The sequence below is a fragment of the Peromyscus leucopus genome, chromosome 15 (assembly GCF_004664715.2).
Source record: "Peromyscus leucopus breed LL Stock chromosome 15, UCI_PerLeu_2.1, whole genome shotgun sequence".
In the NCBI taxonomy this organism is placed as follows: domain Eukaryota; kingdom Metazoa; phylum Chordata; class Mammalia; order Rodentia; family Cricetidae; genus Peromyscus; species Peromyscus leucopus.
In genome coordinates, this window is record NC_051076.1 from 5,185,698 (window position 1) to 5,213,529 (window position 27,832).

At 47.6% G+C, this 27,832-nt stretch overlaps 2 protein-coding genes across 9 annotated transcripts; one reads left to right on the forward strand and one right to left on the reverse strand.

The window, feature by feature from the left end:
- The first annotated feature begins 286 nt into the window (after positions 1 to 286).
- On the forward strand, positions 287 to 24,682 carry Traf3ip3 (TRAF3 interacting protein 3). 3 transcript variants are annotated; one of them, XM_037211116.1, is made up of 16 exons: positions 287 to 518; positions 1,161 to 1,273; positions 3,850 to 4,225; positions 5,952 to 6,099; positions 6,202 to 6,265; positions 6,503 to 6,527; positions 6,778 to 6,807; positions 6,892 to 6,987; positions 13,521 to 13,592; positions 15,760 to 15,900; positions 16,102 to 16,239; positions 18,784 to 18,919; positions 19,432 to 19,494; positions 20,988 to 21,044; positions 22,135 to 22,271; positions 24,430 to 24,682. In XM_037211116.1, exons 3-16 carry the CDS (start codon positions 3,908 to 3,910, stop codon positions 24,520 to 24,522), a joined length of 1,518 nt encoding a protein of 505 aa, XP_037067011.1. In that variant the 5' UTR covers positions 287 to 518; positions 1,161 to 1,273; positions 3,850 to 3,907; the 3' UTR covers positions 24,523 to 24,682. The 3 variants fall into 3 exon arrangements, with proteins under 3 accessions (XP_037067011.1, XP_037067010.1, XP_037067012.1); XM_037211115.1 differs by lacking the exon at positions 1,161 to 1,273; XM_037211117.1 differs by lacking the exon at positions 1,161 to 1,273 and having other exon boundaries at positions 3,850 to 4,189.
- C15H1orf74 (chromosome 15 C1orf74 homolog) lies at positions 18,109 to 26,748 on the reverse strand. Of its 6 annotated transcripts, none has more exons than XM_028882810.2 (3): positions 26,630 to 26,748; positions 25,056 to 25,951; positions 18,109 to 19,624 (listed from the first exon to the last, which is right to left on the reverse strand). In XM_028882810.2, the coding sequence occupies exon 2, from the start codon at positions 25,867 to 25,869 to the stop codon at positions 25,078 to 25,080; it is 792 nt and encodes a 263-aa protein (XP_028738643.1). In that variant the 5' UTR covers positions 25,870 to 25,951; positions 26,630 to 26,748; the 3' UTR covers positions 18,109 to 19,624; positions 25,056 to 25,077. The 6 variants fall into 6 exon arrangements, with proteins under 6 accessions (XP_028738643.1, XP_037067013.1, XP_028738647.1 ...); XM_037211118.1 differs by lacking the exon at positions 18,109 to 19,624 and adding an exon at positions 23,286 to 24,705; XM_028882814.2 differs by lacking the exon at positions 18,109 to 19,624 and having other exon boundaries at positions 23,286 to 25,951; positions 26,638 to 26,747.
- Positions 26,749 to 27,832: the final 1,084 nt, after the last annotated feature.

Here is a 27,832-nt window from a genome sequence, read left to right on the forward strand (position 1 = left end):
CTCAGTATGTAGCTGAGGATGACCTTGAATTCCTGGTTCTCCTGCCTCCACTTCCTGATGTTGGGGTTTCAGGAAAACACTACCAGGTCTGGCTTTTAGTGCTGGGGACAGAATAGGGGCTTCACACATCTAGGTAAGCACCCTACCTACTGAGCTACATCACCAACCCCTGGAAATGGATATTAGCTTAAAACTGCTGGGGAGCACAGACCAATCAGGTAGTGAGAGAGTGGGTGGCTGGGTGGAGTTCCTCACCAGCCCGGGGAGGCCCCAAGGGTGAAGGGGCCCTCTCAAATTGCTAAGAGTAAGGAGAGGAACTGAGGTTTGCAAGCACTGTGGCTTGTCTGTTTCCTGTTTCATCAAGCTGCTGTACAAAAAAAGAATGTCAGTACAAGAGGAAAATGGTGAGGGGGCTGAGAACATCTGATTGACTGCTTCCCTGGCCATCTGAGACCAGAGAGACCCGTAAAGGGCTGAAGGTTCTCCTGAGACACTTGAGACAGAACCTGGGACCAGAGGTAACGGTGGAGGAAGATGCTTTGGGACCTAGGTTTGGATCTGTTGACTTTGGGGTGGGGCGGAAAGTTCTCTGCCATGCCAGCCTCCTACATAGCAGCAGGTGGTAGAATTTGAGTACTGGGTTTTATGTGACCAAGAAGGCATCCTGGGTTGGATTCCTTGGGCAACCACTAGGATATGGCTACCAACTCTGCTCCACCTGTTAGCTTACATTAGATGGGAGTCTCATGACTTGGTGTTGGGGTGCTCAGCATCCATGCCATGAATTAAATGACCTTTTCCAGATCCCTTTAAAGCAGGGATCCCTGTAACAGGCCCTTCTCCCTCAACTCTCACTGAGAACTCTGGACTAGGAAGGCCAGATCCATGCAGGATGCCACCCATCATTTCCTCTGCAGACACAGCTAGGAGGTAGGAGCAAAGCTCTGGGAAAGCGGCAACACGTCTGTAGGTGAGGGACAGTGCCCTGCTGTCTTCCTGTGTGGGGAGGAGAGCCTCCCCTAGCCAGTATTAAGTCTTCCTCCAAAGCTCTAACTGGACCCTCTCCTGTTGCCAAAGAGTACCTCAGAGACTCCAGAAAGCCTTGGGCAGTGGCCCTGTGACCTTTCTCTGAACTACAGGACCAGTTCCTTTTTCTGCAGCCCATCCCTGTCCATCAGGCCTTCCACAAGGAAGAGACATCAACACAGGCTTGCCTCAACCCCACAAGACCTTTCCTCTTCCCATCTGGAAGGCAGGAGGACCCTCAACCCAGGTAGCTACTTCCAGTACAAAGCCTATATGTAACTAGGGCCCAACATGGAGGAACCTAACCCTTTACACTCGTAACACAGCACCCATTATTCACCCACCTGTTTTTTGCCTTCCTGTCTGACCTAATTGAGTTGATGATTATGTCCAGACCAAAGAGAAGTGCTTTGTCCTTGTAACCCAAACTCAAAGGCCACAGGAACCAGAGTAGTAAAATTATTGCAAGATGGAGCTACAAGCCCTGTTCAGAACTGAGAGAAGGAATTAGGAGAATCAGAGCGTGAAATTGAGCATTCTCGGTCCTAGAGTCTGGCTTTGCCTGGGGCTTTTGATTCATATCACCAATTCTTCAGTATCTAGCATAGCAAGGATAAGTATGATATTTTATATCTATTATTAAAAATAATATTTTATTTTTTTATATTAATTTTTTTTTTTTTTGGTTTTTTCGAGACAGGGTTTCTCTGTGTAGCTTTGCGCCTTTCCTGGAGCTCACTTGGTAGCCCAGGCTGGCCTCGAACTCACAGAGATCCGCCTGGCTCTGCCTCCCGAGTGCTGGGATTAAAGGCGTGCGCCACCACGCCCGGCTTTATATTAATATTTTTTAAAAGCTGAAATTTATCATATGCCATGTGCTAGGGGTATGGAGTAGATATTGTTATTTAATACTCACATCCCTTCAAGGGAAATTTTAGCCCCATTTCAAAAATGAGAACCCTGAGGCTTTAGCAACACTTAACACCTTCCCCTCTGGTAGGCAGTGACAGCCTGGGAGTGAGTCACAGTCTGCCCCCCAAGCAAGAGTTCCCCTCCTCCAGTGAAGACAGAATAGTAAGGTGCTATGGCTTTGAGGTGCACATGTATGTGGAATCCCAAGTCCCCTCCACCCATTCATTTATCACAGAACATGCACTGAGGTGCATGTGTGTGATTCCAAGTCCCCTCCATCCATCACAGAACATGTGTAGGCCTTTTGGCTCCTTTTCTACATAATTTAATAAACAGAGTGACATGTGGGAAGTCTAGGGAGCCCCATAGAGTGAGAGTGAGGGCAAAAGCCTGAGGGAAGACATTCAGAGGTGATGGAAGAGGACAAACACTACCTCACAGTCCTTGGGGTAAGCTCTGCCCAAGGCAGAGAGTGTCCCTCTACCCTCAAGAGCCAGATAACCAAAACCATACGGGACTTGGCCACATAAGAGCCCTTCAGAAAGTGAGACTGTCCACCCACTGGTTTGTGAATGAGTATAGTGACCAGAGACAGAGCAGGAGCCCTGCACAGAATTCTATCTTGTGCCAGGATAGGGATCAAGATTCCAACAAAGGCGCACAGGGCCTCTGCCTGCAGAGTCTGTGCCACCTATAAACAAGCCTTGGGGGTCAGAGCTGGCCAGTTCCTGCTGGGACACTTCCTCTGACCACCCAGGAACTGAATTCCTGGGCAGTGGGATAAGTGGGTAACAGAGAAGAGACAGCAGCTGTGAGGAGGACCTTCCTCATCACCTCAGTCTGACTCCAGAGGGCAGAGGAGGTAGGGCACAATTTCTGATGCTAGGATGTAGCCCATCTGAGTCCAGTCCTGACTTCACCAAGCTGCCAGAGACCAAAATGAGACTAGCCAAATCCACAACAGGTAGGTGAAGATAAGAATCTGGGTACTATATGGATGGTAGGTAAGGCCACCTATTGGGACACCAAGCCTGTCCTGAAGACAGTCCCCAAAGTTCCTTGGGGACTTTGCATTACAGGTTTCTTAGGGTTTGTCTTTGTAAGACTCCTGTTGCGAGTACTCTGCATGCTTACTAGTTTAGATGGCAGCTTGGGAAACAGACTGAGCCTGGCAGGGAGGCTATCCTAAAAAGGTAGAGCCCTCCTCTCTGAGTCATTGAGCCAGATTCTCTGAAATGGACCAACACTAAGTGTTTTGAAGGTCCTCAGTCAATAGACTGACTTGATCCCCAACTAAAGTCAGAGCCTAGCCCTAGATACACAGCAGATGACAGAGAGAAAGGTCGGGATGTGGTGGTGGAGGAATCAGGGCAGGTTTCCCTAAGCCATGCCAGTCCAGAGCCACAAGATGAGTGCTGAGAGCTAGGAATGGAGCAGAAGGTGCCAGTCACGAACCTGATCACTTCCTGAGGAGTTGTGGCTAACCCTCTAGGTCTCAAGAAGTGCCACTTGGCTATTTTAGTAAGAATGTGGGCAAGAGAGCAGTAAAGATGACATCTTTCATTTTAGACTAGAAGATAGAGTAGGCTGGAGTGTCCTCAGTTCTACAAGCCACTCGAACAGCTGTAAGCTCAGGAGGATTGTAATGTGTTCCTTGTATTCCCTCACTTAGAGGCAGCAAGGACGAAGGGGCTCCAGAGAGGCCACCCACTTCAGGGATTAGTGCTAGAGAACGGCAGAAACCTGGCCTTGCTGGATTCCATCAGTTCATGCAGGACTGAGCCTGGGAGTCCTGGCCCTGGGTTTTCAACACACATGGATGGAGCCCTGTGCTATTTCTGCCCTGACCCAGGGAGATAGATTGTCAGTTTTCAGCCCATCTTCTGACTCCTCCCTCTTGGCATCTGGTAGATCCAAGCAGCTGTTCAAGGAACTGGAAGCCAAGCACAACAGGTGCTCGGAGGTCACCATGATCAGCTCAGACCCCAAGTCCTCCCCTGGCTCGGCTCGCTGGGCCGAGAGCTATGAGGCCAAGTGTGAACGACGTCAGGAGACCCGAGAAAGCCGCCGCTGCCGCCGCAATGAGACCACTTGCCGCCAGCCAGGGAAGCTGCTGCGGACCCAGCACAGGGAGCGGCTTCAGAGAGCTCGGCAGCTCCAGTTCTTCAGAAGGAGAAACCTGGAAGAGGAGAAGGAAGGCCAGGCCAGGGAGCCAGGGCCCTCCAGCAAGACAGATGGAGGGACAGGCCAGGTGACTGTCCTCAAGGAGTCCTTCCCTGGACAGCAGGTGGGAAATGTCCAAGAAAACACTGCTGCGGGCCCAGGGGTGGGGGGTCTGGGAAATATAAAGGCTGAAGGTCATTAACAAGTGATTTCTCTAAGTCCCTTCCTCAACCATGCAATCAAGTTTCCATTACCCATCAGCCATTGCTCTTTTCGGGATTTTGTTGTGTCTTTGTTCAACTTCCTTTGAAGTGAATGGAAGGGGGGTGGTCCTACACCTGCCTATTAGGAAAAGGGAAATAATTGTACAAACAATCCAAAGCCAATAACTACTATAAGGTCCGGGGTTTTTTTATCCTGAGATAGGGCCTTGCCATGTAATTCAAGATGGCTTCACACTCATGATCCTCCTGCCTCCCCTTCCTGAGTGCTGGGATTACAGGTGCACCATAATTTGCAGATTCTACTTCTTTTTGTTCTCTCAATGCCGAGGGCCTTATGCACAGTGGGCAAGCATCCCGCCACTGAGCCACATCCCCAGCTCTGTGACATCTTCTGCAGCTGTCCATCATTCACTAGAGACTGACTAAATGTTTTTAATATGCCAGGAACACAAGCCAATGTTCTTTGTGTCCCAACATGTATAAAATGTGCGTGTGTGTGTGTGTGTGTGTGTGTGTGTGTGTGTGTGTGTGTGTGTGCCTAGAACAACCATCCTGGAACAAAACTGCAAAAAAACCAACTGCCTGTTTACATGGTAACGAGGCCTCTGAAAGGCCTGGCAGAGGGGCAGATGTACCGAGAATGGAAACAGAAAAGGCTGTGAAGTAACTGCCCACCATGGTTATCGAGTCAGTCTGTGATGGAATCCTATAGATATTTCTTAGCCTTTGAGTACCGGGTCACCAACATAGACTTTTTAATTTTGTAGAAGAAAACATAAAAAGAGCAGAGAAACTTGTGACTACCACTCCCCCATTGTGCCAACAGGTCCCTACTCTGTCCTCTTTCAACACAAAGGCTCAGTGGTCCTGTGGCTCTCGGGAGAGGCAGGCAGTCCCTCTCGGCCATTCCTCATAGGCAGGAGCCAGAGGCCTAGAAACGGCCAGATCTGACACCTGTCACTCATTCTTGGACATGGCTGAGTGACTGAGAGCAGAGAAGGAGGGAAGATCAATCCCTTGTCTGGGCTGTGGAGAGACATTCCCTCTGTCCAGGACAGGGAAGAGCAAGCGCAGAGGTCAGCTCATGGCTGGGAACCCTTGGGCGGTTTGGTTTTCTAGGAAGGAAATATCATTTGCTGCTGTGATAAACCACCACACAGAGAGTAGCTTGAACAGCAGAAGGGTGTTTCTTGTCATTTTTGAAGCTCAAGTCCAAGCCCAAGGCTCCAGTGAGTCTGGAATCTGATGAGGAGACTCTTCCCTGTATCCAAACATGGCAGAAAGCAGGCAGAGAGGTGAGCTCTTGCACGGCTCTTCTGGTAGGGCACGAATCTCATTCACAAGGCAGCCACGTTCAGACATAAGGATTTCCCAAAGACTCCATCTCTTAACACCGTTAGAATTTCATCACTGGAGTTTCAGGAAACCCACTCAGTCCACACAGATGTGATCAACAGTTTGCTTGTTTTTCCAGTGCTGAGGGTGGAACCCAGGGCCGTGTACGTGCCCAGCAAGCCTGCTAGCACTGAGCTGCAGCCACAGCCGCTGGTTCTTCTCTCTGCAGTTGTCTGGAAAATGTAAGAGGCCCTTCAGAGGGGCATTCAGCAGCCTTCGTCTGCTTTCCAGGTAACAGGGACGAGCTCTGCAGTTTCCCCAAGCCTGCATCATTCCTCCTCAAGCATCCAGAGAGATTTGGATGGCCTCCATTCCTCACACGTGACAGCCTTTCCACCACAGGACTCTGCCAGCAAGAAGCCACTCAGACAGCACCGGGGTGAGCGCGCAGCCCTGACCTGCAATGGCAGCCCAGCTCTCCCACCCCTCCCCTCGTTCTCCCTCCTCCCCTGCATGCTGAATCACCCTGCCTACCTCTCAGGTACTCAGACAAAGGCAGAAGAGGCACAGCCAACAGTAAAGAACGATGCCAGTCAGCAAACCAAGTGAGTTCCTTCGTGTTCCTGACCCCAACGCTTCACGTCTCATTCATTCCTCTCCTCCAAATGTTTATTGGGAACACCTCCACTGGACACGCTGAGAATCCTGCCCACCTCAGCTGAGGAGGAGGAAGCCCCTCCCCACCCTACTGCCCTTCCGCAGGGATGCCAGCTGCGGCTGACATCCTGCCTGCTCGCAGGTTTCATTTTGGGCCCATTGTCTTGTTTTCCTTCTCTTCCCAGCTGTGGAGTTGCAGTCCTAGACAAGGTAAGAGGACCCTCGTTTGGAGGGGTTTGGACCAGATGGTGCCTAAGCTCTAGCATTCTAGGATTCCATGATGAACTCAGGCTGGGGTGGAGGGACACCTTCCTCCAGAACAGTCAGATGGTCCTGAGCATAGGTGTGGGCCTAGGAGGATCCTGCCAGACCCAAGGCAAAAGAGATCTGCTACATGCAAGCCAGCTGGGGCTCTCTGGTTCTCTGCTTCAGTCCTCCTGAATCTCTTTCTTCTCTCTAGGACATCATCCAGCTCTCCGAGTACCTCAAAGTAAGTAGCACAGTGATGCCTGCACGCAGCTTCCCACCCACTCTTCCTCCAGGTTAATCCTTCCCTTTACATTTTTCCTGCTAGGAAGCTCTACAAAGGGAGCTGATCCTCAAACAGAAAATGGTGATTCTCCAGGACCTGCTGCCTGCTCTGACTCGGGCCTCTGACAGCTCTTGGAAGGTAAGAGTAAAATCTTCAGACAAGGTATGCAGATTTCTATGCATGGCCACCTCGCTTCTCGTGGCATACCATCCAGCATGGGAAAGGCTGTCCCACTGGGAAGAGGCAAAGGTAGGGGTGCTGGGATGCACAGGCCAAAGGGTCACAGTAAGTGTATCAGGCCCAGAACTGAGAGTAGACAGAAGGCCTGCTTTTGAACCATGGGAAAGAAGAAAGGAAGGCCCAGCGCAGTGGTGTTCCTGAGAATTGTCAAGGCAGTGACGTTCACACGGGATTCTGTATTACTCACTTTCTTATTGCCCCCAAATACCTGACAAAAGCAGCTTTTAAGAAAGGGCTTATCCTGTTCATGATTCCAGGGTAGAGTCCATCGTGGTGGGGGTCCATGGCTGCAGGACTGTGAGGCAATTGGTCACATTGCATGCACAGACAAGAAGCCAAGTGAGAAAGGCTGGTGTTCAGCTGGCTTCCCTTCCCAATTTTTCCCCCACTGGGAACTCCAGCTGGTGGAATAGCACTGCCTCTACTCCAGGTGGGTCTAACCACCTCTGCAATCTAGAAGCTCCCTTGCAGACATGCTCAGGGGTTCGTCTTCAATATGACTCTAAATGCCATCAGGCAATCAAACTCAATCATCCCAGATCCATATCAAGACTCACACAAGCCAGCCTGAACAATACTCAGCCGAGAGAGGACTTCATGGGTGACCTAGTCTGATTTTCTGTTTGCCATGATAGGCCAAGGCCTTGCCCATCATCACATAACTACTTAGCAAGGTCCAGGTCTCCAATGTTGGTCTGTTCATTCTCTAGATAGCCAAAGGCCATGCTCCTGCTACCAAGCACTGCAAATTTGTTCTTTAGGCAGACACCTGCATTTTTTTTTTTTTTAAACACCATCTCACTATGTCTCCCTGGATAGCTTAAAACTCTATGTAGGTGAGGCTGGCCTTGAACTCACAGAGATGCACCTGCCTCTGCCTTTGCTTCCCAAGTGCTGAGATTAAAGGCATGCACTGCCATACCTAGCTCAGGCTCCTGCTTCTTAGAGAGTTCATAGTTTTATAAACATGACACATGCCAAAATAATACAGACATGAGAAATAAAAGAAATGCTTCCAGGGTGGAGCAGGCTACAGGAGAGAACAAATAGCCCAGAGAAAGAAGCTGGGTCTGTGGACAGTTACAAAGCACTGAGGCAAATGAGGACACAAGGACAATTGTCAAGCAAGAATACGGAGTTGGCACGAGCCAGAACATGGCTTGGTTTGGGACAATAGCTCTCTAACTCTTTTTTATCTCAAGATTCTTTTTATTAATTTTCAATTAATTAACTTTTCCCTAGATCAATCACATTTTCCCCTCCATCCCTCCTCTCCTCTCAGTCCCCCCCACACACACACAACCTCCCCTCTCCATTCCCCCATCCACTCCTCCTCCTTCCTCTTCAGAAAACGGCAGGTCTCCCCATGTATATCAGCCAGCCATGGCATATGAAGTTGCAGAAAGACTAGGCACCTCCTTTCCTATTAAGTCTGGATGGGGCAACCCATCTTTATAATAATTTTTAACTAAAAATTCCAAAGAACTTCTGGTGCATACCATATTAGAATTTACCATGTTAAAAATTAAAACAGAAATTTAGAAATATTAATTGAGAAATCACAATAGTCAAGTACCATGTGCTAACTTAAGTTATGTATTTTAATGGAAAACTTTGTTTTCAAAAGGAAAAATAGAGAAGTAGCATGTGTAGTGGTTTTTGCTCTGCCCATGACCTTGGGCTATATGGTCGGAAGGAGGCAGTGCTTCTTGCATGGCCGTACATTTTCAATATGTAGCTAAACAAAAGACAGCTAAACTCTATGTGCTTCTAAATCCAGCCTCTTGTGATCACTCTTTTAGTTGAAGCATTTGAAATCTGTCAGTGTCACGGAGACATGTGCTGGAAAGGGAAAGGCCTTGCAGACCCCTTGAAAGAGTCCCTAGGACCTCATGAGTTCAGCAGATGATAAGCAGGTTGGTGCCACCAAAGCCTAAGGCAGAAGGTGTGTTGAGCCAGAACAGACAGCCCACAGGCCTCAATGCACCTCACCTCACCGTAGGAAGGTTTATGCTTAAAGAAGTGATGCAGCGGGGAGGAGAGTGGGGGTGGAACACTCCAAGAAGTTTGCAGACACAAAAGACCACCACTCCCACCCTGCAAGCCCATCCTCCTTACATCAGCCACTGAACCTGGGTTCGGGAGTCTCTCTGGTAAGGCCTCTGCTTGCCAAGTCATTGCCATTGGCAGAGCAGGGGCCGGAGCCCGCAGAGGGCATGTCAGGTAGTTTCCAGTACTGAGCTAAATTGCGATCATCTCACCCATTCGTTCATAAGATGCTTGGTAACTTTCAACTCTATGCTGGGGGTTCAGGAACACAGAGAAACAGAATCCTTGCGCTGAAAGACTCACAGTCCAGCAAGGGAGAGACAGAACAGACGACTCCAGTGAGACGAGGCTGCAAGTGTGTGTGCAGCCTGGCACAGAAAGAGGACGATTCTGCCTGAGGTAGAGGAAGGAAGGCTCTGGAAAGAGGCCATTTCAGCTGGGTCCTAAAGGATGAGTAGAAGCTCACCAGGTCAGAAGTAGCTTGATGAAGAAAAGTGTTTAAGGAGTTAAGGTGTTTGTGGGCCTAGGTGCGGCAAAGCATTGGATATAGCCCAATGTGATGGACGGGAAGGGATCCTATCTGAACGGCGGCAAAGAAAGACCTCTCTCACACTTTCAGAATAAGAGACTTGAGCCTTCTCTGTTAACCTTAACATGTTTAGGATTTAATGTGTAAACTCCTTTTCGAAGGAGAAGTCACACAAACACACTTACATATTTGTATGTGTGTATGCATGTGTGTCACAGCAGGCATCTTGCATTGGAGGACCCATGGGATTGCATGCCGCCCCAGGTTGAGAAACACAGTTACAGGGGACAAGGGGCGGAAGTTAACCAGAGTTCAAGTCCTGCACTCTGAAATGCCTGCCTGTCTTTAGAGCAGCTTGGTCACTACAAAACTGGACCAAAAGGAGGGATCTGGTCTGTGTGCATGGCTTCTCTAAGCAAAGGCCCGACTCTGAGTGAGGGGTGGGACCCTACAGAAGCCTAGAGGAGCCTAGGTCAGCTGTGCTTAGTGGGAATGAGTCAGATACATTAAGAGCTATTTATGTAGCACTCAGGAGTCTGAGGCAGGAGGATTCCAAACTTCAGGTCAGCCTGGGCTACATATTGAGACCCTGGTGTTTTTGTTTCGTTTTAAGTCATTTCTTCGATAAACTTGGGGGGGGGGTGTTATTTTAGCTCAGGCTCCAGACGGAGAGCTGAGGTTCCTCTGACTGTCACTTCCTCCCTCCCACCTTCCCACCCTTCCCAGGTCTCACATTCACCCTTCTCTTCTTCCTCCCACCCCAAGCTCCCAGTTTCCTGTATTCAAGAAAAGTCATCACTAACAGTTCAGTTGAGGGTCCTTGCTTCTCCCAAAACAAAACACTTCAACTCCATGCCTCCCCGAGAAAGCCTCCGGATCAGTGAAACAGTGGCCCCATTTGGTGATTTTGAGAAAATAACTGAATGAAATGAGGCCAGAACTGGGACTCAGGCCTCAGCCAAGTGTCCACTTTGTCCCTTCCATTTGGTTCCACGTATGAATCTCCAGCTTCTCCTGTAGAGATGTTCATGGCAAGATCTCCACTAGAACCCCAGAGTCAGTGCCCTCCAGGACACTCCCAGAGCTGGGTCTGACCATTAGAGCAAAAGGAGCCCTGCCAACAGAGGGGGCCTGTGGAGCGCTGGGGCTTTAAGATCTGCACAGCGGAACTGAGAACCTGAGAAGACAGCCCAATGGAGACTGGCTTCTGCGCCCTATGCAAACTCCGTTAGAGCAGAGATGAGCCCTGGGATGGGGCTTCTGTGGTGAGGTGTGGTGTTTCTGGAAACAGATCTGAGGCAGGGGACCAAGCAGCAACAGGATCAGAAGGCCTCAGACCAGCACCAGGTGTGTGCGGCCTCCCCGCTGCATTTCTTCACCAGGGGTGGCCTGTCTGAGGTGCTCTGGGCTCCTGGGATAAGGTCCAAAGCAGCCTATAGGGCTTCTCAAAACTCTATCACTGGTGTCAGCAAAGGGAGATGGGGCGGGGGAGGGGGAACTGTGTGCTCCATTTGCAGCAACTTGGCTTCAGCTTTCCTGCTTGCCTTAGGGAGTCTGGGAAGGCAGAGCTATGGGCCAGAGATTTGTTCATGCCCTAGACTTGGGTGGCAGCCCCTATCCCTACTTGAAGGGGCTACTGTGAATCGTCTTGTATTGCAACATAAATGGAAAAATAATCTGAGGTTGTGCTGAAATGCATAAACACTTGGAAGAAGAAAAATATTGAATGAAAGTGATACTACAGAATAGGGAGCTACCCAGAAGACATTTCAAAGATACTGTCTGGGGCCTGTATTCCTTCCAGGCCAGGAGGAGGCAATCTTTAAACTTGGTGGGCGTGGCTGGCTTTTGCCCCATAGAGTCTGGGCAAAGGAAAGTGCTTGCACTCTGTTGGAAGACCAGCACAGAGAGAGGCAAGGTGGGGCCAGCTGAGTTCAGCGCCTGCAGACTGACAATGAACAGCCCCTTTGGGGAATGAGGCTGCTCTACCAGTTATGCCTGGGCCTGAACAGTGGAATCCTTTGTCCTTCCTTTCCTTTGTCCCAAGCCCTGTGGTTACTGTAAATGCCAAATCCCTTACTCTCTACGCTTTCCCACATGCGACTGAGAAAAACATTAATAGCAGGAGGCACTTTAAAAAATTGTTTTTGGCACAGGTTTTTACTTTTGCAAGGCCCAGCTGAGTAACACAGGAAGCAGAAAGGGTGGGTTCTCCCCCCTGATCCCCACAGTTAGAAGAATTAGACAAATAAGATCAAAACAGGAGCTCTGTGATACCACTTCCTGCCTTCCCCAGGCACGCTGACTCTCACCCCAGAGGCCCTCTTCTGCCCTGAGTCTTTAGAGCCAGGAACTGCCATGGCTGTTCAGCTTTGATGACAGGGGCCACAGCATCCAGGCCTGGAGGAAGGTCCCCCAAGTCTCACGGGACTCGGGGGAGAAGTCAGAGAAAAAATATGAAAACCACATACAGGCTCATGGCCCTATCTCTGAGAAACATGCTCTTATTAATGGCACCCCCACCATCCCTGAGGTAAAACTCAAGGCTGGCAAAGGGAATGTCTTCAGGTAGGAGGAGCAACGAAGTACAGGAAATGCTGGGGAAAAAAAAAAAAAAAAACCTGAAAACCACCAGAACTGCACCTCTACCCACCCTTCTCTGCTTGGTTCTAGATCAAGGAATATCTTCAAGAGTCATCACGTACCACAAGACCTGGGGCATGCTGTGGGGGAGGGGCACAGGACGACACAGCAGACAGACCAGACCTTAGATTGACCCAGCTCTTGAACACCTTTGGGACTTTCCCAGAAGCCCCCTCACTCCCTCCCTGCGCCCACTCCTACTCTGCTAATATCTCTAGGTCTATTTCTCACTGAATCCTGCTAGGCAGGGAAAGACACACACTAGGACAGTCAGAGTCCTCCACAGCCACAGGCTCCACAGCCTCAGATTCAACCAACATTGCATCAAGAACAACTGAAAGAAAAAAATCCTGTTTTTCTTGTCTTTCTTGTAACTAGTCCAAGTAATACATTATACATGTCATTTACACGGTATTTCCAGTGTACAGGGAGTGAGCCAGAGATGATTTTAAGCATATAGGAAGATGTAAGTGCTGCACATTTATATAAGGAACTTGCGTGTCTGAAGGGTTCCAGGAACTAATCATATGAGGGGCATGAGATGCCAGGGCTGCCACTAGAGACCTCTGCCCCACTGCCCTGCCTGGCCCGAGATCGAGGTACCAGTAGTGTCAGTCCCCCTGTGTCCCTCCTGGATTGCAGACGTCCCTCTTGTCTTCAGGTGGTCTCCCCTCAGCATATCCGGGTCTTCTGATCTCCTTTATAAAAACCCTGGGAAACTAGACTAGGACTCCCTTGACTGCATTTTCACTTCTTTGAAGGCCTACCTCCAAATTTGGTTCCATCCGGAGCACTGCAGCTCACTACAGCATTCAAGCCCCAAGGGCGAACACAGTTCGTTCAGTCCACAGCAAAGAATTGTAGCAAATACAGATTCTCCCCAGGAGCAACCGGGGCAAGGAGAGCAGCAGTGGTGGATGGAGAAGGACCAGAGAAATGACAGCTTAGGAACCTCCCTGTCCTGTCAGTGGCCTTCTCTGCTGCCTGGGCCATTTGATAGAGAAACTCTATCAAAGTACAAAGAGGGGCCAGTCTGGATGGAGAGAGAGAGAGACCAACTTCCCCTCAGAGCTCCTAAGCCACTGTACCTGAAAGGGTTCAGCCCCATGGCGCCCCACAAGCTTCGGCTGTGTGTAACTGGGCTGGAGAAGATGTAGCCTCTTTGTGTATTTTCTGGCCTTAGTTTACTAACTCACCCTGTTTACTTTAGGGGCAGCTTAATGAAGACAAACTGAAGTGCAAACTAAGGTCCCTAGAAAACCAGCTCTACACCTGTATGCAGGTAAGCACCTTAATTTCAATAAAATGAGCATGTCTGAATCTTAGTCCTGCCTTCTAGAAATGCTACCAACTGGAAACTGCCACACTCCTCACTCTGTGTTCTCTCTGGTCCCTAATTTGTCACGTCACTATCTCCACTGTTCCTTCTTTGTCTGAGCATGCACCCCTGTACCCCAGGAAGGAATCCCAGCACTAAACATGTTGATGGATCCTAGGGAGCTGTAGGGAAAGGCCCTTTCTTGGTAAAGGTTCGCACCACACAACCAGTCTCCACAGACCCAACCTGAGGGCAGGTGAAGAGGACATGACAGGAAACTGCAAAAATGATTTTCATCTCAGGAACAAGTTGTTTTTAGCAACAACTTACAGGAAGCAAGAAGCGTAAGAGTTTGGAAGAAAGTGAATCCTGGCTTTCCTTGTTAATATTCAGCTTCAGTAATCTCTTGATTTGGCCTAATTTCTGGTTACAAAAAAAATCAATTCCTCTGACAGGTAGAGAGATATTGAATATGAAATTCATATGGGAGAGCAGGGGCCAGCAAGATGGCTGCATGGCTGAGGGCACTTGACACCAAGCCTGACAACCCGAGTTCAATCCCTGGAATCCACATAGGAGGAGAGAACTGCACCCCCTCACAAGTTGTCTTCTGACCTCTACACACCCTCTGTGGCAAGTGTACACACACACACACACACACACACACACACACACACACACACACACACACACACATGGTGTTTCTTTAAAACCATTAAAGAAAATGTAGATAGGCAGGGAATAGATGGGCTTCTCTCATTTAGAGCTAGAGGGATCAGTACTTTCCTACACAGCTGGGAACAGTTTATATTGTCTATAGCTTCCTGGTCTACATTTTGTTTGTTTTTCAATGTGAGCTGCTATGTTAGGCTCTTATTAGCTGGACTATGCCGACCAAACTTGTAGACCAGCATGCAAGCCAGAATACAAGTCTTTAATGTGTTGTTTGAGAAAGGTCTCGTTATTAAGCTGGCCTTAAACTTGTGACCCTCCCACCAACCTCCCAGGGCTGGTGTTACACACGTGAGCAACTATGCCCAGGTACCCTGCTGATTTTTGAAGCTGGTCGGTGACTATTGTTAAGTGCAGTAACTAGGACACCACCATGTTGGACTTCAACCTGTCACTCTTCGGTTTGATTTTTAATGTAAATTCCAAAAAGCAGGGCACCCTTTCAGACACAAATACAAAATTTCAGACAATCCCAAAGTGAAACAAAACCGACTCCTCATGAGCCATTCCTTCATCTTCATTCTCTGGACTCAGCTGGAGGGGTCTAGAAGGCTTCCTGCCTCCCCCAAGCCACAAAGCCAGAAGGTGAAACCCAAGGGCGGCCAACGCTTCAGTGGATCTGCAAACCTATTTTATCTGGTTTGGTGTATTTTCCTTGGTCCTAAAACCAGGGGAAACACCTTGCCGGGCAGTGGTGGTGCACACCTTTAATCCCAGCACTCGGGAGGCAGAAGCAGGAGGATCTCTGAGTTCAAGGCCAGGCTGGTCTACAGAGTGAGTTCCAGGACAGCCAGAGCTGTACCACAGAGAAACCCTCTTTTGACAAAACAAACAAAACCAGGGGAACATTCAATGCAAATGTACTACTTCTAGAGCACTAAGTCCTCAGATTCCTGGGATTTCATTTGGGCAGCACTGTGTTCCCCGTTTGGAAACCATTTCAAGTGGAGTAAGGGAGATTCATCCACAGAGCAGAGCAGTGGAAGCGGCTGGGGTGAGGGTGGGGAGGTGGGAGGTTCGCATGAATGAAAATTCCAAAAACATGGATCCCAGTCTCATGAATGCCAATACGTCAGTGCTCAGCAAAGCCACCACAGCCGGGGTAGAGGAGTTAGCGGAGAGTTAACAGAACTGGTTCATGTTCTCCACCTGGAGCTCAGCAGAAGGCTAGCCAGCTGAAGGGATAGAGGAGGCGGCTGTGGCAGAAGTACCCTGCCAATGGCAGGCACCTCTCAGATAGCCTGAGAGCCTCCTTTGCTCAGCTCCAGCCTGAAGAAAAGGTCTACCATACTGGTATCTCTGCCCTGGGGACAAGACCCACATTCTTCTCACATGTGTGTCCCAGCTGCTGGGTAGGCAGGATTCAACGTGTATTTGCTGACTTGCTCCTGGTTTGCAGAAATACACTCCCTGGGGGATGAAGAAGGCGCTCCTGGAGATGGAAGACCAGAGGAGCAGTTATGAGCAGAAGGCTAAGGAGTCGCTCCAGAAAGTGCTGGAGGAGAAAATGAGCGCAGAACAGCAACTGCAGAGTGCACAGGTGGAGATGCTGTGGGGTCCTGGGGCTGGGACCCTGGGGACAGTCCCCAGAGCAGGGGGGTCAACTACACACTCCAGAGAGCACACTCCTCAAATCCACCCTGCATTTTAAACTGCAATATAAACAAATGTCGAGTACGGTGTGCTCCCTTTCTCTAAGCTCCTGCTCCTTGGGAACCTTCTCTCCTCTGGTTTCTCTCAGCTGTCCCTGGCTTTGGCAGAGCAGAAGTGTGAAGAGTGGAAGAGTCAGTACGAGGCTCTCAAGGAGGACTGGAGGACCCTAGGGGAGCAGCACAGGGAGCTGGAGAGCCAACTGCATGTGCTTCAGTCCAAACTACAGGTACCAGGCCCTGGGCATGGGAGGGCAAGGAGGGCAGAAGTGGGAGAAAGGGTCTGGTGAGAAAAGATGCTCCGGGGTTGGGCCCCAAAGACTTGATACATGCAACAAGGAGCTTTCAAGTCTTCACCTACCTAGTACTAGACTCAGTACTGCCCACTTAGTACTAGACTCACTATTTGCCTCTGAATTATGATTCTATACTTAGAAATAATGCCTGCAGTGCTTATGCAAATGAACTAAGTACCCACTGGAAAAACATTAACCAAGTACAAATGCCTGGGTTGGAATAGTCATTGGGTTGGTCAGCCTACTAATTGCACACCAAACACCATCCCAGCAGAGTAAACAGAGCACAACTGCCCAAACTGTTTTACACACAATAAATGTTACTAATTTATTTACATGTGCTAATACATCCTGCCAATGTGCTCCTTAACAAATTACAGTAAACCCTTGGCACACTCCAAAGTTCTACACTTTCAATCTGTCACTTTAGAAAATCTAATTAACCTCCATAAGCTTGTTTCCTCATCAACAAAATGTGGGTAATAGTCTTTCTATCACAGTATTGTCACATGTATTAAATATGGATAGCCACACATAGTCTCTGGTACATATGAGCACTTGACACAGGTTAGTGATTACTTTGCATGTGTTGCCTCCGGGTGGAGACCTAACATTCCAAGCTACCTAAAACGTCGGAGTTAATCCATTAGGGCTTGTCAATCATCTGGCTAATGAACCACCTCTCTGAAAGGCAGACTCACCTTAACCCATGCAAAAGAAGGAAGAGTAATTATCCCTTTAATAAGACGGTGCACTTTCCCTTCCCAGAAAGCCTGCCGCTGGTGTGCTCACTTACCGAGCCATAGCCATGCTGCTGGGCTAAGTCTGCCCATTCTTCTGAATTTCTCAGAAAAGTACAACTTTCATCTCTTCTTTCTTTCTAATACTTGCCAAAGCCGAGGCATGCTTCCAGAACACTCTGGGCTTTCTTACTCTTTTTCTCTCACGTTATTCTCTCTCCATCCCCTTTGCCATATGGCTGTTTGCCAAACCTCCACCCCTAACTCAAAAGGCATGGCTTTCTTTTCCTCTTCTCCACCTTTGTCCTCTACGCAGCTGCTGAGATTACAGTGTGCCCACTCTGTTTTTGTCATCATTGTTATTGTTTGGGGTGTTTTGTTTTTGTTTTTTTTTTTTTCTTTTTTAGCCAAGAAAAAGCTTTCTTCAGAATCTGTTCTCTTTTTTTTTTAATGGTAACAATGTTTCTTCAGTTTTTTTTTATTCTTGAGATTTTAATTACATTTCTCCCTTCCTTTTCCTCCCTCCAAATCCGCCCATATATCATTCCCTGCTCTCCTTCAAATTCATGACCTCTTTTTTCATCAGTTACTATTGCATGCATATATGTATATGCATATATATTCCTAAATATAAACTGTTGAGTCCATACACTACTTGTATGTATGTTTTCAGGGCTGACCATTTGACACTGGGGAAACCACCTCTCCTGCTCCTGGCTTTCCTCAGGTGCCTGTAGTTCTTTGTGTAGGGTTGAAGCCTCCTGGGCTTTTCCTCATCCAGTGTGGCATATCCATTGGTGTCTTCCCTGTTCACTTCACATTCGAGCAGTCATGCTGGTGAAACTTTATGGATGTCATTTCTGATGTTACTAGGAGACAGACTCTCACAGCAAACTCCCTGATCCTCTGGCTCTTACAGTATTTCTGCCCCTCTCCTGCAATGTTCCTTAGGTGCCAGAGTTGTTTTGTACATTTATTGAGACTGGGCTCCACAAGAAGCATTTTGATTGGCTGTGGTTTTCTGTAGTGGGCTCCATCTATTGAAAGAGAAGATTCCTTGATGTGTTCTTTAATTTTTTTTATTAACAAATCTAAGAACTCAAGAGAGGAAGCCCCAATTTCCCCAATAACATATGGCACCCTAGGTGGGGCTCCCCAAAATCTTCAGTAACACATAGGTTTCACTGACTTAGTTTGGAACTTTGAGGATCTGCCCCCAAAGTAGATCTTTATAAATTCCCCCAAACAGGAATCAGGAAAAACATAGTTGATGAGAGAGGGTGTGAGACTTTTAGAGGCACAAATCTCACTGGCCACACAGCACATGGCATCCACATGGCAATCTTTGCACTCTTCTCCCAATCATGTATAAGGCAATTCTTAGGAAAGTGTTGTAAGGTTTATAAACCACAATTCTCTGTGAAAATATTCCTAACTACGCCTCTCCCTCAACAACTGATCATGCTAAAAGTAAAGACAAAGAGAAATATCTAGAAAAGTTCTGACCTGGTATGCCTTGATATGGAGATCTGTCAAGGCATCAGGACATTCTCCCCTGTAAATATCAAGTCAAATGCACTTTAGAAACATGTAGAATAGAAAACAAAGGGAAGTGGAGAAAAGTTTCCATTTCCCTGAATCCCCATCTCTAGAGTTCTACTGTTTTCTGTTCCATGGCACCTGCTCTGTCTCCACCTACAATGACCTGCTGCTATGTGGCTCCTCCTCCTCTTCTCAGGGAGCAGACAGCAGAGACTCACAGATGAACCAGGCCCTGCGACGTTTAGAAAATGAGCACCAGGAACTGCAGGCCAAGATCGAGCGCCTGCAAGGGGACAGAGAGCAGCAGAGCTCTGACACCCAGGACCTACAAGGTACTTCTTGGGGGTCACAGGATCATGAAAACCACAGCTGTAGGGGTTCAGAGAGGGGAGGCTGCAGGGAGAAGCTCTGGTCTTCATTTCTGCTTGGCCTTATGATTGCATCTTTCTGTGAGGGAAAGGCGGGGTTCTACCTTCATTCCCCTAAACGAACATCACTTGTGCTTCACTAGACTTTGCACACTCTCTTCTCCAGCCCATGCCTGTGGGCCAGACCACAGCTGCCCCCAAACTAGTCACATGCTGAGGCCATATTCCTAATTTGAAAGGGAAAGGTCAGCACAAACACTAGCAGAATGAAGGTTTCCCGGCAGTGCTGGTGTGGGCTGAAGGGACCCACGAGTGTGTGTACACAGCACTGTGATGTTCATGTGTGGATGGTGGCCTTCCTCTTCAGAACTGAAAGACACTTGACACTTCAGAGACCACAGAGAGGACAGGATGCGTCTCTCGGTTCCGCCCTCCTGCGCTTCTATTTCAGTCTGCATCCATTCTTTCACTTTCAGATCAGCTAAAGAGGTCAGAGGAGGAGAGACAGGTCCTGGTGAGCAGAGTACAGCAGCTGCAGAGTAAGTGTCTTTTTCGGTCCTATACCTGCACAGGTGGCTTCCGGCAGGCCTGCCCACAAAAGGCATTCGAAGGAAGGCTGGGCTCCAGGCTCTGGTGTGTCCTGTTTTGGTGCACTCTTGGGCCTACTTCCTGCAAAAACAGGGTCATTTGCATAGCTCTTCACAAGTTATATGGTTTGTTTCTTTCCCAAGTTGTATATTAACATCTGTTCTTGTGTTTCCTCTCTGTTTTCCTCCCTGTCAATGACAACCATTTACATTTCTACAAGAATTTGCAGCTGTGTGTGTGGTGTGTATGTGTAACGTGTGTAGGTATGGTATGTGGGGAGGGTTGTCATGTGTATTGTAGTGTGTGTATGTGTGGTGTACATGTGTGTAGTGTGTATGGGTGCCCATGAAACATGCACAAGGGGGCTGAAGGGTGTTGAGTATCTCCGCTCTCACTCTCTGCCTTGGTCCCTTGAGAAAGGGCTTGTCACTGTTTCCAGCTAGGCTAGCCAACAAGCCCCAGTGATCTTCCCTTCTCTGCCCCTGGACCTGATAGCATTAGGGTAACAGGGACTGGTAGTGTTGCCCAGTTTTTTGTACGTGGATGCTGACTAGTTAAATCAGGTCCTCATGTGTGTACAGCAAGAACTGTTGCTCACCCACTGCCCCAGGCCCAGAACTATCCATTCTAAGAAATGTTAAGCCTTCTAAGATGATTGTTTTCTTACATATTCTATGTATTCACATGAACATGTCACTCAGATCTTTTCACTAGAGGTGGTTCAGAAAATGAGCACTCACCAAACCCCTACATAAGAACAGGCATCCTGAACATATGCACTGGGGTACACAATAAGCAAAAGGTAATCGTTTAAGAAACTTCCATTCTAAGCAAGTCCAGGGGTAGGGGTTCCATGAAAAAGAAATCAATGTATGTCAAGTCACAATAACTAATATAGAGAAAAAGAAGCAGATTAAAGGTCAAATTAGTCATTGTTGTATAGAAGGTAACCTGAGAACGTGTCCCTTTAAAGTAACAATTAAGCAGACTCACAGACATGTAGGAGCTGACATAAGGATGGCATATTTGTAATGAAGGACCATATTAAGTGACTTGGACAAAAATGAGCTGTTTCACAGGACAATCAAGCTGTCCAGAGGGCCTGTCTTCTGAGGTGAGGGCCTGCTCCAGGCCTCTCTTTAGCTTTGCAGGTGGCTGTCTCATGTGTCTTCACATCCCTTTCCCTGGAGCACATGTGGGTCTAAGTATCCCCTTTCTTATAAGAATACCAGTTATCTAGACTAGGGCTCGTGTTAATGACCATATTTTTACTCAATTGCCTTTTCAAAGACTCCATCTCCAAGGAAGGTCACATTACAGGAGTTAGAACTTCAACACAAAAATTCTGAGGAACAATATTCAGTCCCTGACAGATGGTAACATCTGCAGTGAGTCTTTACAGTAGGTCTGCTAGCACAGACAACTTCCTTTTTTCTCCCAACAGGTCTGCTTCAGAAACAGTCCTTACACCATCACGAACAGGAGAAACTCTTAAAGAAAGGTCAGCAAATTTATTCCCACTAATGTCGCTCTTCTTTTGTCTGCCTAGAGTCTGGGAATGGACTACATGGCTTCTTGGGGTCCTACCCACTGCTGAGAGTCTGTGAAGTCAGGGAGGTAGGGAAATGTTCTGAGAAACTCTCACTGACCTGGACACTTTAGTCAGCCTTCTACTCTGAGAGGTACATAAACTGTGGGAAAGGGTTTCTACTTTCTCTGAAAACATTGTCTATGTTGAACATTTCAATAAATTGATTTTGAACTCAGAATTTCATGTCAGTTTTTACACAGTTGACTTTACAAATCACATCCAGCTTCTCAGCCCAACCACACAGCACACCAGAGTCCTCTCATCAGCCACACAGAGGCCCCAGTGGCTCCTCAGCTGTCCACAATACCTAGTCTGTTGTTATATTCTCACAACTATTGGGGGTAATACAGGAGAATGTAGAAATGATTGTGCCCACATAGCACAGACATGAAAATAAAGGTCTCTGGTCATATAAATTAAGGACTTAACTCAAACAATAACCCAGAACTTGACTCTAGTCCAGTGCTCTTTTCTCCAAAACTGACTACAAGGTGGCTGAAAACCCAGCTTTAAAACATTAAGAGGCGTCTAGAATGACTTCCATTTTCAGGGCACAAAGGTGAAAAGGGTGCAAAGGACACAGAATTATACAGAAGCATTTGGCAAACCTACATGAGAAACTAGATACTTTATGGCAATAATGGAACAATTTCAATTAGTAAGCACTCACTAAAACTAACAGATTAAGACAAATTCAAAGAAAAATAAGCTGTCAGCCTTCAAGGAGCCCAAGCCCAGCTGTGCATCTAGGTCACAGGGTGTACCAGAGTGGCTGTCCTGGAACTCACAGATCCACCTGCCTCTGCCTCCCAAGTGCTATAATTAAGGTGAGCATCACTATGCCCAGCACATCAGAGTTTTTAAATGCAGAATGTTCTACTCCGTTCAGTGTAGACAAGGACAAACCTGCCATCTCCCTATTCTCAAAACCCTAAGTTCTCAGTGACAGGGCCAGCCCTCACAAACAAGACTGTCACTGAGACTCTGGCTGCTTTTTTAGATCAGGCTTTACCTGTGTGGAATCCAAAGCGCTCCCTTGATGAAGGAAAACCGGAAAGTACAGGGGAGGAGAAAGACTGGGAACTCAGAGACCAGCTACAAAAGGAGACATCTCAGCTCCAGGCCAAGGAAAATGAGGTGAGAAGTGACCTCAGAGTGTAAGGGCTCATCCAGAATGTGAGTTGCATCCACACTGAGTGCTCATCCAGACTGTGAGTGCTCATCCAGACTGTGAGTGTTCATACAGATTGTGAGGATTCATCTAGGTTCGTGGTTCCCAACCTGTGGGTCACAACCTATTTGGGGTAGCATATCAGACATTTACATTATGATTCATAACAGTAGCAAAAATACAGTTTTGGAGTAGCAATAAAATGTTATGGTTGGGGGTCACCACAAATGAGGCACTGTATTAAAGGATTGCAGCATTAGGAAGGTTGAGAATCACTGATCTAGACTGGCAGGAGCAGGAAAACCTTCTGGGAGGCAACTGGGAAACAGGAACTTCCAAGCTTAAATTGTAACTGAATGCCCGCAGGTGTTCATTTTCCTCCACAAATGTCTTTGCTCTTAGAGAGACTTGCAATCTTCCTCCTTCCTAATTTATAACAATCCCTACCAAGGTTATATTGGTAGCCTATTAGGAAGTCAACCAGAAGATAAAAACATTTGGTAAACACATTCCCTTCTTAAATTCCAACACATACTAAGTACAGCAGTGCTTTTATCTTACATCGTATCTTTTAAGTAGCAAACACTTTCCTAGGAACATACTTCCCTTGGTAGCATGCAGAAGCAACTAGCTCCCAAGGAAAAGAGGCTTGTCCTCCAACTACTTTTAAGTCTACGGTGCTGTAGGAACTTATTTTTTAGTATGCCCACTTACAAAGCACTTTCACAAAGTCGTGTAAAAGCATTTGCATGTATTGGGGCCAGTAAGCTGGTTCAGCAGGAAAAGGTACCTGCTGTCAAGCCTGATGACCTAAATTAAATCCCTGGGACCCACATGGTAGAAGACCAGAAGTAACTCCCAGGGTTGTCTTCTGACTCCCACACATGCACTGTGATATTAGCATACATATACACATACATACATGCATATATACATACATATGCACACACACAACAAATAATGTAAAAAAAATAATTAAGCATTGCCATGTGTAAAATGTAATATATTCAGCATAACCAATCATATAACTGAACATTTTCCAGATAAACTATGTAAATGGGAGGAAGATTAAAACCTCTGAGAAGAGTGGGAAGAATGGAAGGTGAAGGAGTATAGTACTCAGGGCAGTCCTCTTCCAGAGCCATGTCCCAAACTGAATTGGTGGCACTGTTCTGTCATCCCCAGTGCAGAGAGCTGCATTCAGAGTTAGACATCCTCAGTGACAAGTAGCTCTCCTGTCTTCGAAAGCTACAGCACTGTCAAGAAGTCTTGAGCCACAGCCAGGAGCTGCTGGCCAGAGTAAGAGCGCCCATTCCTCTCTACAGCCCTCCATGACATTGGGGCAGTTCCTTTTTAATGCCCGGTCTATATCAGTCCACACCAACATCTGGTCATTCTGTCCTGTTCCACCTGATTCACATTGTGCCAACAATGATGATGTGAAATAATATGAATATTATTAATAAATAGGAAAGAAATGCTGTCTAGGATCTGCCCAATTTTCATGCATCTCTTGAGTCTGTAAGACACTAGATGGGGTATACTCTGAACACCTGACATGTTCTAGATCCAAAACATACTGCTCATGCACAAGCATGATCCTCAAAGGCTGCAGATGATTTTGTAGCATTTGGGATTTGGGATTTAGGATGCCTTTCTATTAGATCTGCTCAACTGGTAAAGTCTATACAAATATTACAAAATGCCAAAAAAATTTTTTTGAAACACTTCTAATCCCAAGCATTTCAGAAAAATGATACTTAACCTGTGTTGACTCAAGTATGAAAAATACTCTTTTGATTTATTGTGAACATGACAAAGACAAGAGGAAGACTTAAAAATCACTGAGGCACACAGTGTTATTTTGCTGAATTATTTTCTATCTTTGAATATTCATATCAGCCTTTAAATATCTGTCTGCTATTGGATATACATCTCTAGGTCACTAGTAAAGTGATTTTATCTCAAGGGAAGTCACAGAACATAAGAAGACACAGAAAAAGTCTTTTCTGCCACCGATGTGAGGTTTTCTACTGGGTTAGAACACCAAACGACTATTCTCGCCCATATTTCCTCCAGCTAACTCACAGATGCTCTCTCCTGTCTCCACCTCCTTCCACACAGCGGCAATGTGGCCAATGGCTCCCGGTGCTGATGGTGGTGATTGCTACGGCACTGGCAGTGTTCCTGGCAAACAAAGACAGCCTGGTGATCTGAGTAACTTCTGGCATCTTTCTGGGGTAAAGTTCAGAAGGAAACAACTCCATAAAAAACTTGAGTTTGGGTACCTTACAACTTGGGTTCTCCCTCCAAGAAAATCCAGATTCCTAGTTTTAATTTTTTTCATCACACTGTAAATAAACTTTATCTCACAAGACTATTCTTCAGAACTGTCTATTCCTGAAAAACACAGCACAAGTACAGACACTTAAACATCACAGTCTCATATCCTAATTCAATTAGAACTACATAAACATTCTAAGTACCCAGTCCTTCTCCTTTCCCCTAAGGCACCATCCAAGGGTACGTTGCTTAGTCTCCACACAGCTCCTTCTCCCACTCTCTTTTCTTCTGTTTCTTATTCAATGACAGACAAACAGACACCTCTGCTAAATACGTGGGAACTCCTAATATAGAAACGGAAAACATGCTACGGCTGACAACACTATCCCCATTCACACATGTGGTCGAGTGACTGAACACTTAGGAGGATGCTAATCTTCCACCCAGAGGTGAGCATTCACTGATACCTTCTCAACCAGCAGAGTTCAGTCAGAGGGCCACAGCAGGCAGTGTGACTATCTCAGAGGAGATGCTGAGGGCACCAAAGTCACTCTGAGTCCTAAATCGGGTTCTGAGCTCCTTCTCCCAGGTGCTTAGAAAGTTCCTCAGGGCTGGGAACAAACTCTCTGGAACACTAAAGGAGTAGAGCAGAATTGGAGGTTGACCTGGCAGCCATGAAACCTGAACAGTGAACACCCGCAAGGGGGTCATAGCTAAGCAGTTGCCACCTCCATGGTTCAGGTGAAATGTGTAAGAGACAGGATAGCCCAGGAGTATCCCAAATACAGTGCAGAGATTCCAATCTGAAGAATGCAGCTTGCTGTAGGAGACTCCCAGAGACCCATCCTTCTGCAGTCCTTGAAAATGTGTGATGATCTCAGCGATGAGAGATTTCAAATCCTGGAGCTGGTCCAAAGAACAGACAGAAGGATGGGGCTGTGAGCAGGAAACATCTACTAAAGCTGTGGTACCCAGCAGTACCTGCTCCAAATGCTGACAGGCATGCTCAGGACTGACAATGAGGTTGTTCTCTCCAATCTCAAGAATGTGAAGTCCCAGCGTCAGGAAGCCCAGCCCCTGCAGCGCCTCCAGGTAGCTCTGGAGCGCCAATACTCCAGCCGAGTTGCAATCATAGAGAACCGCTGGCTTCAGCCCGCGGGCCACAGCCAGCACCTCTCCGGCTAGGTGAAGACAGACAGCTCTCGGTGGGCCCTTTCTCTTTCCCGTGCCCAGGGTCTGCTGAGCAGCTGCCACCAGCAGCTGAGGGCGTGGTGTGGACATGAGTTCTGGAAGTGGATCTGGAAGTTACATGAAGCACGGCCTTAGCTAGCCACGGTTCAGGTTCCAACACTTGAGGGAGAGCCTAGAAACAATGTGGTAGGGGGAGTCATTAACACTGTCAAGATATCAGTGCTACACCCCATTTCTCTGGCAGACTTAAGTTTCCCGAAGCCATGCTTCTGGCTTCTAGCCACATTTATATTGTCTCTGGCTTCGATTCTAACTTTTACCTGGTGCAGTTTATGCTCTGGGATTCAAACCTTAATGAGTCTGGCACGGTCTCTGGTAAAAGTTACCACCATTTCTCCCCAAACTGCCCTTCTGGGACAGAGCTCTGAGCTCCGAACCTAAGCTTTCCACTGCCAACTCCCCCTTTCTCCCACTAAGAAGAGTTCTCTCAGCAGCCTGAGAAAGAATGCAGAGTAACCACCGCCTCACCCTTAGACACACAGGAAGTGAGAGCAGCTACAGGTGGGGCAGGGCCACATTTTAACACTGCTGGGCCCGCCTTCCCTTCTAGGAAGACACGTTCCCTCCACCACACGTACCCACGCGTGAGATTATTAGGGACTAGTTACATAAGGTAGCGCTGACTCAAGACACTGGGCTTGCATTTCCGCTGCAGGTTCGGGGACGCAGGAAGTCATTGCGGCCCCCTGCCAGCGGCCAGGAAGGCAACTGACTGTCCCGTGCCCCACACAAAACTGAAAAAACCCCACGGTTATGAACAAGGAGCCCCGGGAAAGAGAGCCTGACGCACATGCGCACCGCCATACTCGGTCCTTCCGTGACGTCATTCAGAGCGCGTACGCAAGCCGGAACCATCGACGAGGCCGTGAACGGGATGGGAAGTACAGTCACCCTAGACCCACCCCTTCCGGTAGAACAGAAGCCGGCTTGCCGGCTGGGCGGAAGTGGAAGGTAGTACCGGAACCTGCTGCTGTCACTCCGCGGTGTAGCGGGGACACCGCTTCTGTGGGTAGTGCTATAAAGTTGTTTTTGTTTTGTTTTGTTTTGTTTTGTTTTTCAAATGTCCCTAAATCCTGGACGTGAAAGGTTGAGTGCCGAGACCGTGAATATTCACTCCTTTTTTAAAAATGTCTTGTGTAGACGCGTGCTACAGCGCAGCGTCAGTTCTTCGCTTTCACCTACAAGTGGGTTGGGGGATTGAACTCAGGAAACCAGCCGGCTTAGCGAGTGCTATTAACTGCAGAGCCAGTTCACTAGCCCAATATTTTATTATATTATTTTACTTTGACAGCGTTTTGTGTAGCTGGGCTGACCTGGAACGAGACTTCTCTCTGGTTTATGCCGTGCTGGGGACTGAGCTCTGGACTTTATACTAGACAAACACTAACGGAGCTATGCAGCCTTGGGTATTCACTCTCAGTGTGCCTAGGCGGGAGAGGTATTGCATTGTACAAAACAGCAACCCTATCTCATGGACCTCAAGGCCCGAGAGTCCAGTTTGCTGATCATTTTATTAAGAGATTTATCTTTATTTTCATTTATATGTTCGTATGTGCGGGTGCCTAGGAAGCCAGAGAAGGGAGCAGAATCTCCCGGAGCTGAAGTTAAAAGTGTTGTGAGCTGCACAACATGGGTTCTGGGAACTGAATTATAATCTTTGGAAGAAAAGCAAACACTCCTACCCGCTGAGTCATCTCTATACCTGCACTGTTGTGCTCTTTCGAGACAATGTCTTGCTATTGTCCCTCAAACTTCTGACAGTCTTCCTGCCTCAGCCTTCAGAGTGCTGAGGTTAGTCTTTGCCACCATGCCACCACATTAGGGTTCAAATAAGAAGTGAAGATCCAGAGGCCACGTGGATCAGATGGTGGTGTACCTATCCTTGGAGCCAAAGTGCCACCATTTTCATGAGTTCAGCTGTGTGGTTTGTAAAATCATTGCAACTAGGCTTAACTGTTGACATTCCCATACAGAAAGAGGGTCTTGGGACCCT